The 12,233-nt window shown below is 35.8% G+C and overlaps 1 protein-coding gene across 1 annotated transcript in view; it reads left to right on the top strand.

Moving 5' to 3' along the window:
• The window catches only part of MYO3A (myosin IIIA), a 198,074-nt gene that overhangs the window by 149,839 nt on the left and 36,002 nt on the right, over positions 1-12,233 (top strand). The window contains exons 25-29 of the mRNA XM_037037128.1: positions 966-1,077; positions 3,424-3,586; positions 5,432-5,555; positions 9,202-10,105; positions 11,786-11,930. Coding sequence (XP_036893023.1) covers positions 966-1,077; positions 3,424-3,586; positions 5,432-5,555; positions 9,202-10,105; positions 11,786-11,930 — 1,448 coding nt within the window. The remainder of the gene's footprint in view (positions 1-965; positions 1,078-3,423; positions 3,587-5,431; positions 5,556-9,201; positions 10,106-11,785; positions 11,931-12,233) is intronic.

The following is a 12,233-nucleotide window of genomic DNA, read 5'->3' as shown; positions in this document are numbered from 1 at the left end:
ATCTGCTTAGATGTTTATTTCCACAGCAAGATCCCAGAGACTGTTCATTAGTCACTCAACAAGCATTTAATTGAGCATCCACTATGTTCCAATCCTTAAAAAAAGATTAACACAAATCCTAATCCAAGATTAATAAAAGAGCCTCTGATGTTAAGAAACTCAGACTGGTTGTTGAAACAGGGATCTAATTGTCTCCATTGTCATACAGTGTAATGTCACCTCCAGGAGACAAGGGTGTTTGTTGGTCTGCTGTGTTCACAGCTGTGTCCCCATCACTTACATGGGTGCCTGGCACGTGCTAGGTACTCAACAAATACTTGTTAAATGAATGACAGAATAGTGGATATTTTCAATAAAAGTATACACAGGGCACTCTGAGAACATGAAGTAGAGATGGTGAGTGAAGAATTAAGACTTCTTAAATTATAGTAAGCATTCCAAAAAGCAGAGAGTCATAAAAGTAATTTATACTATAAATAAATATTTTTAAAAGCGAAAGTATATACTATATGTACTTTGACTTAGAACATGGGCATGTATATTCATTTTACAATCTTTTCAGATAGGGTTAATTTTTTTCTTTGAATAAAAGTCCACTAATCAGAGTTAATTGACTCTTTCTTACATAAGGTATTCATAACCACTTATTTATGTGTATCTGTGTATCTGTTTCTATTTTGTTTGTGTTCAAGTGCAGCTTTTGTCAGAGATTTCAGTTTTAAGTGTTGAAAACCAATTACTAAACTGAAAAAACAATGCTCAAATTCATACAAATAGACTGGACTGGATTTGTGTCAGTCTAGAATGTGATCTACTCCAGAGCTGTCCAGAGAGTGCCTGAGGGATCTGCTGCATTAAATCCGGGGCATCTATTCCCTCCCCTGCACAGAGCTGTTGAGTGTCCACCAGGCTCAGAGACGCTGGACGTTTCTGAAACACTAACCAGCCCGTTCTCCCACTTGAAGGTATCATGTTCTCTGCTACAAGTGGAGTGACGAGCCCCCAGTGAGCCCTGACACCTGTGCCACCATTTTGGAAAAAGCTGGTCTTGATAACTGGGCTCTTGGAAAAACAAAAGTAAGGTTTTCATGTAATTTTCAAGACAAAAATTAGTAATTATGTTAGCTTTACTGAGAATTATAACATTTTACCTTGATTTAAAATGTTATGGCTTTTTATATTACAGGATCTTAGTTTAATATAGGGCAAACTATAATTAATATAGTTTAATAAATTAATAAATTCATAAAGGTTTTCTTCAGCAAAAGTAAATATTTTGTTCTCATAAATGTTTCTTTTAAGAAATCCAAGAAAAAAATTATCTTGAAGACTTATCCAGAAATTTATAGTGAGTATACCTCGGTTCAAATAGTATCAAAAACAGACTGATATATTTTCTCTATTTTATCACCACCAAATATAGTCAAAAAGCTATAGAGAATCATGATCTAAATAGAATTTTGTTTTTCTTTTTTCTTAATTCTCAAATCTTCTATTATAAACTTCAAATTTATCCAGAATGAAATATTTACCAATATTATTAGGCTTGCTATATGTGTTTGTATATTGATACAGTTATGTATTAGATGTGAGAGCCTATGAGATCTTAGTTAATTTAATCCCTTAGAACATGAAGTAAAAAATCATAACCCATTTTTAACATGGAAGTAAGACAGGTGGCTTCCTAGAGAAAGGATGCTTTGGGCTTTGCAGATGCCTACAGAGTATCACAGGATGGGTATAAACAGAGAGAGTGCCAGGTCTTTGGATCACATAAATGAGTGGCTGGGGAGGATGGATCAGAGAGTCAATCTAAGGAAAAGAAGTACAGAGACTGACCACTCAAGAATAACCACTGTCAGCCATAACATAGACCCAGACTGAGACAAATTTCCATGGTTGCAAAGAAATTTGAATTAGTCTTGGAGGTAGGAGGTGTGGGAATTTTCATGATGTTCAGATGAGATGTTGGTACTGTAACAATTTAAGAGATTTGTTTCAATGTTTATCTTAGACTAAGTCCTACGTAGTCAATAAAGTATATTTACTTTAGTATTTAGTAGGGGGAAATTCAGAGCACTAAAAAGATGTGTGTTTTATTCATGCGCTTTTCTTTTAGATGCTCACAAAGATGAGGTTTGTCAGGCTGAAATCTCATGATCCACGGTCTGAAACACATGCATAACTTCAAATGGAGTTTTAACTTGTAAAAAGGCCCTTTGCAGACCCAGTTCTGCATGATATTTGAGTAACATTTTAAAGCTATTAAAGCTATTTGTATTTTCCACTTCACCTTTTCCAACTCATTAAGATGGATAAAAGTATTCACTATAGGAGCATTTCTAATGCTGCACACACACAAAAAGATGACCTTTTTAAACAGATTGAATTTTAAATGAATTGTCAACAGCAGAATGGACTAAATATATTAATATCTAGAGCCCTGTAGAAATTAAAAGTAACTTCAATCAAAATGTGTAAAGCTAAATAAACCATTTGCCTCTGGTGCCCAGCTTTCAAGTAACGGAATTCTGAGAGAACTTCAGAGTCTGGACGACCAGGTCTCATGACTCGGCTGTTAAATTTGAATTAAAGCGACTTTCTTAGTGGACTCAGTAAACTCTCTTTGAGGAGAATTTTATTTGTAAATGTAGCCATTAAAAAGAAGGAGAAAAACAATCTTCCTATTTCCTGGGGAGGTGGGGTGCAGGGGAGGGGGGCAGCATGAAAGTTCTTAGGGGAGAACACCTCCAGGCCTCAGGCTCCCCTTTTGCTAGAATTCATTTTGATTTTTAAATGATCAAAGTCAGCCCTCCCTCCTCCATGGTGACCACTGGGTCTGGTGAGGAGGTTGCTCATTCTGCCCTCCGCTGACAGCATGAGAGCCCCTGACGGACAGCGCACCTCATTGTTCACCTTTACGCCCCCAGCAGGTGAGTGCATATAATAGGTCTCAATAAACATTTGATAAATGAACTGCTGTAACTATAATTGCTTTCTGTCTTGCAAATAGATTTGTAAGATTTTTAGATTAGGGAAATATATAACTGTCTTTTAAAAATTAACAGCATAAAAACTAGCTTTGCTTAAAGTATATGATGCTAAAACTGATAGAAGAACTCAACATCCTCTGCTCTTATTGGCCCATTCAGCAAGACCTGGTTACCTGTTGCAAATAAACAGTGTGATTTTCAAACTGTATTTCTTCTCAAAGAGAAGCATATAAGCATCTTCTTTAAGCATATAAATCTATGATGTTGGAACGACATTCAGGCCAAAATCTTATGCTTTGGGAGAGCATAAGATAGTGCTCTCCAAAACCTAAAAAGATTTAAAATGTGATCCATTCCTCAAAGCATAGTACATGACTGTTCACATCTGTGTGCCTTAGTTTTATTTGTATTTTATTTTAATTCTTTTAAGGTGTTTCTTAAATATTATCACGTGGAACAGTTAAATTTAATGCGAAAGGAAGCCATTGACAAGCTTATTTTGATTCAAGCCTGTGTCAGAGGATTCTTGGGTTCAAGAAGGTACCAAAAAATACAAGAGAAGAGGAAAGAGAGTGCTATAAAAATACAGTCAGGTAATCATCAGACCATCTTACAGAGTAACAACATATAAGGTTATGTTTAGATATGGGCATGAAATCAAATCTTAAATACAAACCTCCAATTCTTATGCAGCTTCTGCATTTCATTCCAGACTCTTACCTTGATACTTTCTGTATACTGAATCTAAATCAGATTGTGCTAGTGATTGACACTTTTAATATTTCAATAAATGTTTTGTTTTAAATAAAATAATTTAATTTTTAAAATTTCTACCAAGTATTATTGCAACAATTGATCTACTCTGTGAGATAGGGCAAGTGATTGACTTAATTACAGATCTCAAGCATCATATTGTTATAACCTATTGAACAATTAGATTTATTCTACTTTATTCCAAAGGTTACACTTGCCATAATTTTTGACAACTTAATTAAATTTCACTTTAAATGGCATTCAATTTTTTCTGTTAATTGTAGGGACATAATATTTGTAACCATATTTTAAAATTTTTTATTAAAATACATTCAGTGGATTTTGCTTTCCATTCTTCTGTAAGAAATGATATTTAGAACCTAATATGGCTTAGTACAGTATCTTTCCAAATTTTTTGACTGAACGTCCATAGTGAAAAGTATATTTGTAACCTGATCCATACACTTACGGCAAGCATTGCACACTGACATTTTCTATTCTGGCTTATTTTATTTCATTTTTAGATGCTAGATTTAGCCCACTAAATCAATTTTGAGATCCACTATTGATCTGCAGCCTGTGTTCTGAACAACACCGATGTGATGGACAGAATAGCTAACTAGCATCCAGGAGATTCATGTTCTAGCCCTCATTCTGTCACTCTGTGAGGGCTTTTTATCATCTCTTTTGGAATCGTAAGGCCTTAACTTCTCACCGGGGCATCAAAATGCAAATCTTGTAGTTTGGGATCTAATTCTTTATCCACAATTCCAAAATTTATAAAATGATGAAAAAAAGTTTTTCATAATTCATTTGAAAATGAAATATGACCCTGTTTTCACAGTCCTTTTTTCATTGCATTTAAAAACATTGTGTTACTCTGCCGAAACATTAGCATTGAATTATGGAATTCACCAGCCTGACATGGTGCACACATTACAAAATATGTTACCGTATTTTGCCGTGATAATGTGTACCCACGTTTTTGGCCCAAACTTTCAGGAAAACAAATCTTTCTTTTTAATTTTTATTTATGTATATTTAGAAACAAAATCAATTATCAAATTCCTGGGTATTATTTTGCAGACAGATATCATTATTGCTTTCCAGAGTTATACTTTTAGTATATAAGCATAAATAAAAGAATTTAAAAATTTATATAGATACAGAATTATATTGCCAAAGTATAATGTGCATTCTTATGTTTCCCCTCAAAAATTTGAACTTCTTTTAAAAAGAAAGAAGTTTAAATCTGAATTCTGAAAAATATCCAGCTCCAAAGAAAATTGGCCAAAAGATCCAAAAAAATTTTTGGTAACAGGGCTTTTCTCTCATGGGTAGGCTAATATGACAAAAATAAAAGGAAATAATTATTAGCATATTTTAAGTAAATTAGTACATGTTGTGTTTTTTATTAATTTCACCCATGTATATAATTTTAGTTTCATCTTAATACTCTTTTTAATACAAAAGTTATTTTAACTATTTTCTTGCTATATGGCTTGTCATTTGGAAGAATCTTGTTAATGCATCCCTATTTTTTTATAAACCTGTTCTATTTCAAGCCTTTAATTTCATTTTCCTCTTTGAAATTAATGGTCAAAAAAACATTTGTTTCGACTCATTGAAATTAATGGTCTTTTATTTATTATGATTAACACTACTCTGGGCCTTTTATGTTTCAGCTGCAAGAGGACTTCTGGTGAGGAAACAAAGAAAAGAAATCATTAACACCAAAAACACAGCAGTGACAACCATTCAGACTCAGGATCAGGAATTTGACTACAAGAAAAACTTTGAAAACAAAAGGTATAATAATATCATTCAAATACCATTATGACACTATAGAGTTTTCAAATCTGCAAACTCAAGAAATAAAGTTCACAGTCTTTCTCATACCCAGCCAGGTTCCTAATATTGATGTGTTAAATTGCCAGCAAACACCTGTCCCCACTTTCAAGGATTTTAGAAATCCTTGAAATGCACTCCCCTCTGGGGAGTGCACTGGCCACACTGATGACCACACTTTCCTTCTCAAAATTTTTCCTTCCGAGGCTCTGCCACATTGCTCTCTAGAGCAGAATTAGAAGTGCTTCTAATCCTGAATGTCGTTTGCTAATTTCTTCTCCTCTCCCCTTATTTAAATCCTCCTCTGCATCTAAATATTGTTCCTGGGCTCTTTCATTCATTCTCATGGCCCTAATAACCAACAAGCCATTGGTTCCAAAGTCATAATCTAACTTATAATGCATAACGCCTTTGCCCCTTTTCCTCTTGAACCTCTGTATCTGTATTTCTAAGTGCATGTTTGCAGACCCACCTGAATTCATTTATACAGTGGACTTTATGCTAATCAGTGGGAACACACAGATAAATGAGACAAAACCCTTATTCTCAAATTGCTCACAGAGTCATGGAAAAGAAATGTCACCAATAAACACATGATTCTAGGAACATGAGTTAACTTTGCTATTAAAATATGCAGTCGGTGCAGAGGGGGCATGGAGGAGGGAACCCTGCCGTGTTTGAGTTGGATTAGGGGAAGGGAAAAATAACTACATTTTTCCTAACTGGTAAAACTTGAATTCATGGAAAGATAACTAAGTGGTTCTTCAGGGAGATAAAGACCATTCTAGTCCTAACCCCGGGCCTTTTGTCTTTTCTTTCCAAATCTATAGAGATATAATTGACATATAAGATTGCATGAATTCAAGGTGAACAGCATGATCATTTGATACATATTACATTGTGGAAGGATTATCATAGGGTCAGTTAATATCTCCATCATTTCAATAATTACAATTATGTGTGATGAGAACATTTAAGAACTCCTCTCTTAGCAACTCTTAAGTATATAATAGAGCATTAACAGTCACAGTGCTGTGTCTTAGATCTTTAAAATGTTCATTTTTTAAAATTCAGCTTTATTGAGGTATAACTAACATGTAAAATTGTAAGATAGTTGAAGTGTACATCATGATAACCTTGTATGTGTATACATTGTGAAAGGACCCCCCATCTAGTTATACAACACATTCATCACCTCATTTCATTTTCTATTTTTTTCTCTACTAGACGAGAACACTCAAGTTCTACTCTCATAGCAAAATTTAATTACACCCTACAGCATTATCAACTATAGTCATCATGTTTTACATTCACTCCTGACATTATTCATGTTATAGCTGAAAGTCTGTATCCTTTTACCAACCTCTCCCTGTTTTCCCCACCTCCTGCCCCTGGCAACTACTTTTCTATTCTCTCTTCCTGTGAGTTTGACTTTTTCTGTTTTTAGATTCACATATAAGTGATACCATGCCGTATTTGTCTTTTTCTGTTTGGTTTATTTCACTTAGCATAATTCCCTCAAGGTCCATCCATTCTGTCACAGATGGCACGGTTTCCATCTTTCTTAAGGCTAAATAATATACTCTATTGTATACATATAGCAGTCATCCACTGATGGACATTTAGGTTATTTCCATATCGTGTCTGTTGTGAATAATAGCTCAATACACATGGGAGTGCAGATAGCTCTTCAAGATAATGGTTTCATTTTCTTTCAATAAATACCCAGAAGAGGTGTTACTGGATTATGTGATGGTTCTATTTTTAATTTTTTTAGTAACTTACATAGTGGCTGTAGAATTTATATTCCCACGAATAGCACACAATTGTTTTCTTTTCTCCCCATCTTCACCAATACTTATCTCTTGTCTGTTTAATAGTAGCCATTTTGACAGATGTGAGGTATTATCTGATTGTGGTTTTGATTTGGATTTCCCTGATGATCAGTGAGGTTGAGCGCCTTTTCATGTACCTGTTGGCCATTTGTACTTCTTTTTTTAAAGAATTGTCTATTCAGATTTGGCCATTTTTTAATTAGGGTGTTTGGGGGGTTTTGCCAATGAGTTGTAATGAGTTCTTTATGTTTTTTGGATATTAACCCCTTATCATATACATGATTTGAAAGCATTTTCTCCCATTTGGCAGGTTGCCTTTTCATTGTGTTGATAGTTTCCTTTGCTGCGCAGGTTTTTTCATTTGATGTTGTCCACTATTTGATTTTTGCTTTTGCTGCCTGTGCTTTTGGTGTCAGATCAAAAAAATCATTGCCAATATTGATGTCAAAGAACTTACCACCTGTTGTCTTCTAGGAGTTTTATGGTTTCAAATCTTATGTTCACATCTTTAATCCCTTTTGAGTTGATTTTTGTGCATGACATAAAATGGGAATCCAGTTTGAGTATTTAGCATGTGGCAGTTCAGTTTCCCCAGCACTATTTTTTAAAAGACTACCTTATCCCATTTTATATTCTTGGCTTCTTTGTCATGAATTTATTGACCATAAATTCTTGTGTTTATTTCCAGGTTGTCTATTATGTTCTATTGATGTATGTATTTATTTTATGAAAATACCATACTATTTTGATTGATATAGCTTTGTAAGATAGTTTACTCATTTTCTCTCGTTAATTGTATTTTGCTTATATTTAATATAAGCATTCTGAGGGGAGGGTATTAGCACAGCCATTCTTAAAAATTATGGGATTCTTGATTCTCCACCTACTTCTCTGATCCCTGGCAGAATAATGAGGATTCTGTTATGTCTCCTATACAAGCCTGAGAATACCACAGTTAGCTTCAGAAGTGGCCAGTAGAATTAGGAAAATAGAGTCCCAATATCTTTCTCCAAGTTTGGCTCAAAGAAAGCCCTTCTTTACAAATAGTTCCAAAAGACCAAAACTCTCCCATGGCTTCCTGGGGACAAAATGAAAAGTTTTAAGGAAAAGTCCCCAAACAGCATGTCAGAGTGTCAGGTTATGACTTTTTTTTCATGGTCAAATTGATCTTGAGAGTTTTGCCCTCACAAAAAAGAAAGTTATAGAAAAAATTGTACCTTTAATTTAAGGGGAAATGATGTTGGAAGGGTATTGGTAAAGTAATGTGTGAATTTTTTCTAACATATTATATGATTATGAACTGTAACGGGGACATTGCTTTTCCTTTAATTTTGTAAGGTATTTCCAGTGACCAATAGATTTAGAGCTTATTAAAATTTAGCACATCAGCCTAGTCAATACACCCTGCTTACTAGTCTTAAATCTAGATACATGTTTCACACCGTCTCCTCCCTGCAGGTACTCCACAGGTTTGAAAAGAATATATTTGAAGTAATTAAATATCTAAGATTTTGATACCACCCTCAAAAAGTAAAAATATACTAGGATATTTCTCACTCTAAGTTTAAACCAGTCTTACCATTGCTTCAGTAGCCATTACAGTTGTCACTAAAAATAACATTTTGCGATGTGACTTGGCAAGTTTTTATTTTGATGGGCTTTTTTCTCTTTTGCTTTTCTTCTAACATTATGTAGCATGTAGCTATTGCCAAAAGAGGTAATAAGCTCTAGTTTAGTATTATATATATTCAGATGCAATATGTTTTACACAGGGAAGCTTTTCGGAAAAAACAGACAGAAAATGCAGCCTCTGCTAATGAAAGGGTCAGTCCAGCCCCAAACAATAAAGGGAGTACATCTGTAGTGAAGACTTCCACTTTCAAAGCTGAAGAGGAAGCCACTAATGCTGTTGAAAGTAAAAACAGAGGATATCAAACTCAGAAAAAATTAAATAATGTGTACGGGGAAGAGGCTAAGCAAGAATTCTATTTGGTGGGGGACTCTTGGGCAGAAGTAAACCCCAAACAGAAGTATCTGAAAGACCTGGAGGAGAACAGTAAAACAAGCAAAGAGGAGAAGGAGGACGTTGTGATCCAGAATTACTATCAGAGCTACACAGAGGAAAGTAATTTTGAAGACTCAAAAGCAGCATATCTGGAAAGGAAGGTCACGTCAGAAAGGCCAAGATACCCAGGACTTTGGTTAGCTGAGAATGAAATTAAGCAGCCTTCTTTCAAAAAAACTTTGCAACCAAATCTTAGCCCAAGGTCAGTTTATCAAAATGCAGACAGCAAGGAAAAAGAAAAGAATACATCTGTGGTCACCCAGAACGCATCCATGTACAGCCCACAGAGAAGCCACCTGAGGCATGAGATGGCCAAGGAAAGTCGAGTGGAACTATCTGCGCAAGCCCGGGATGAAGAAGATAAAGCAGCAGTGTTCATTCAGAGCAAATACCGGGGCTACAAGAGAAGGCAGCAGTTAAGGAAGGACAGGTCTTCTTTTAAAAATCAAAAGACTGTTTCAACAACGACAGGAGTAGAAAGAAATACTCACAATTTGTACTCCTATTCCACAAAACATGAGGAATCCTGTAATATCAAGACAAGGAACGATAAAGATGCAAAAGCAATTGCAGAAAAAGAAGCATGTGATTTGGCAATGTTTTCAAAACAGGTATGTAAGTAAACAAATTTATTGACTAGTACAAATCTCTTGGAACTATACAATAACTGAATTAAACCATAGCTCATTTATCTGTTTTTATGAAACTAACCCTTTTAATAAAATCTCTCAAGAGATGTGCTATCCAAATTGCCATACATTTTGAAACAATTTACTCTGATAAAATAGTATTAAATATGATAAAAAATCATTTGTTGCAGGGAGACTAGTCATTGGTTTAAACAGCTTAAAAATGCTGGCATTTGACTATGTCAGTTTCTATGTATCTGAGATATTTAAATATAGTTTTTTTAAGTTTTCTAAATTTTTTAAAGTCTATGCCTTTTTCCCTGAGATCTTGAGACCACATAATCAGGTATGGAAATCAGATGGGTGGCCATACTCAGGCACAGATGCAATGAAGCTTAAAGTCTTTATGTTGCATCATGACAGTGAGGAACCAAAAAGAAAAACTCCCTCTCGGAGAACATGTCACGCCATTTGTTGGCATATCTCAGCTGTTTCTAGAAGGGAGCAATCAGCGTTAGAGCTTCTCACGGGTGCACATAGAACTCTGAAAACTCAGTACTGTGGAGAGACCACAGGGACTGGTCCCTGTGAAGGCCGCTTCCAGCTCCTGCTCTCTCTGGTGTTTGGCCTTAAGAAAATCGCTGTGTCTATCAGAACCTTTATTTTCTTTTGTAAAGTGAAGGATTTTAATTAGATGACCTCTAAAATGCATATTATAAACGAATATGAACTACCAGGGTAGTCAATAGTGTATGAAATCATAGAAGAGGTATCATAATGGTTAGTTCAAAGAAGTATCAGCTAATATAGCTGAGTCCCTAAATTCTGCCTTTTTGTCTGATGGTGGCTGAGCCCATGAGAAAGCAAAGTAAACTGCCCTTGGACACCCCCTGAGTATTACAGGTGAGGCCCAAACACCTCCTGATTTTAGCTGTTAGTAGGATATGCCATCGATTTATTTCGCTAGCCATTTCCTGCCCTGTTTTTTTTAAGCAGTCCTTTTTTCCCTTGGTGCATAATTTCTTCACTCTAAAGATCAAGTTCAGGGTTAGAACCCTGGCATGACATGCAACTGAAATATTGAGGAGGTGTAGAATGACCCAGTCATCTACCCAGAGTGGTTGATAAGGCCCTGGGGCAGGTTCAGTGCTCCCCAGGGGCAAAGAGAAAGGCAGGAAAAACAGGATCTCCACATTCAACCTAGCAGGACAGCCTTGTGAACAGAAAAGACAGAGGCAGAGGGGCCAGGTGGAAGAAGGAGAGAGCACCCCTGAAGTCAGGCAAAGGAAACCGAAAGGAAGGAGGACAGTTAGTCAGCAGAGGAGCGCCTCCAGCTAATAGCAGAAAGGCAATCACAAGAGAATGGTAAGGACAGAAGCCACCTCTTAGGAACCCCAGGGAGGGGCTGGTCAGGATAGAATGCCTCATATAGCATGCCACAATTGGCCTTTGTAAATGTAATATAGGCACTTAACACATGGAGTGCATGTTTGTCAGATGACTGCTTTATCAGCCCTTGGTACAGGGCCAGGGTGGGTCCTGAAAAAGAAGTTCTCGAGCGTCCCAGGGACTGCTGATCAGGAATTTATTAGACCCCAGTGTGCCTGTGAACTCTCTAAATTCTTTTCCTTGATTTAATCTGATATCTGACCTTCTTTTTAGATATCAAAGTTATCTGAAGAATATTTCATTCTGCAGAAAAAACTGAATGAAATGATTTTGTCACAGCAACTGAAGCCTCTTTATCTGGGTGTCTATCCTCATAAGCCAATTAATAGAGGAGTTTCTTCTCCACAGTACTTCTCAGGTAAAAAATCAGTAGATAGAACTTACTGAAGGAAAGGCAATGCTGGATACTTCCCTCTATGTGCTTCTTAGTTTCCCACGTTTATTCGATGGGAAGTCTAAAGTGACTCTTGAAACTGCCTTGGAAAGAACCTTCATTCCACTCATTTTTTATATGTAGATGCGTACTTTTCATGAATGTTCCATATACTCTCTCTAGCTTTATTCTCCTTCTCTTTCTTATTTTTTTTTCTTTTTTCCTTTTTTCCTTTGTATAGACTTTAAGTAGAACTTGGCATATGACACCAGAGGGGATACAAAGGGA

This window comes from Sturnira hondurensis, unplaced genomic scaffold (assembly GCF_014824575.4).
Source record: "Sturnira hondurensis isolate 20B ecotype Veracruz unplaced genomic scaffold, ASM1482457v3 Scaffold0022910, whole genome shotgun sequence".
Lineage (NCBI taxonomy): Eukaryota > Metazoa > Chordata > Mammalia > Chiroptera > Phyllostomidae > Sturnira > Sturnira hondurensis.
The sequence above is the reverse complement of the archived record's forward strand: the minus strand, read 5'-3'. Positions and strand labels throughout refer to the sequence as shown.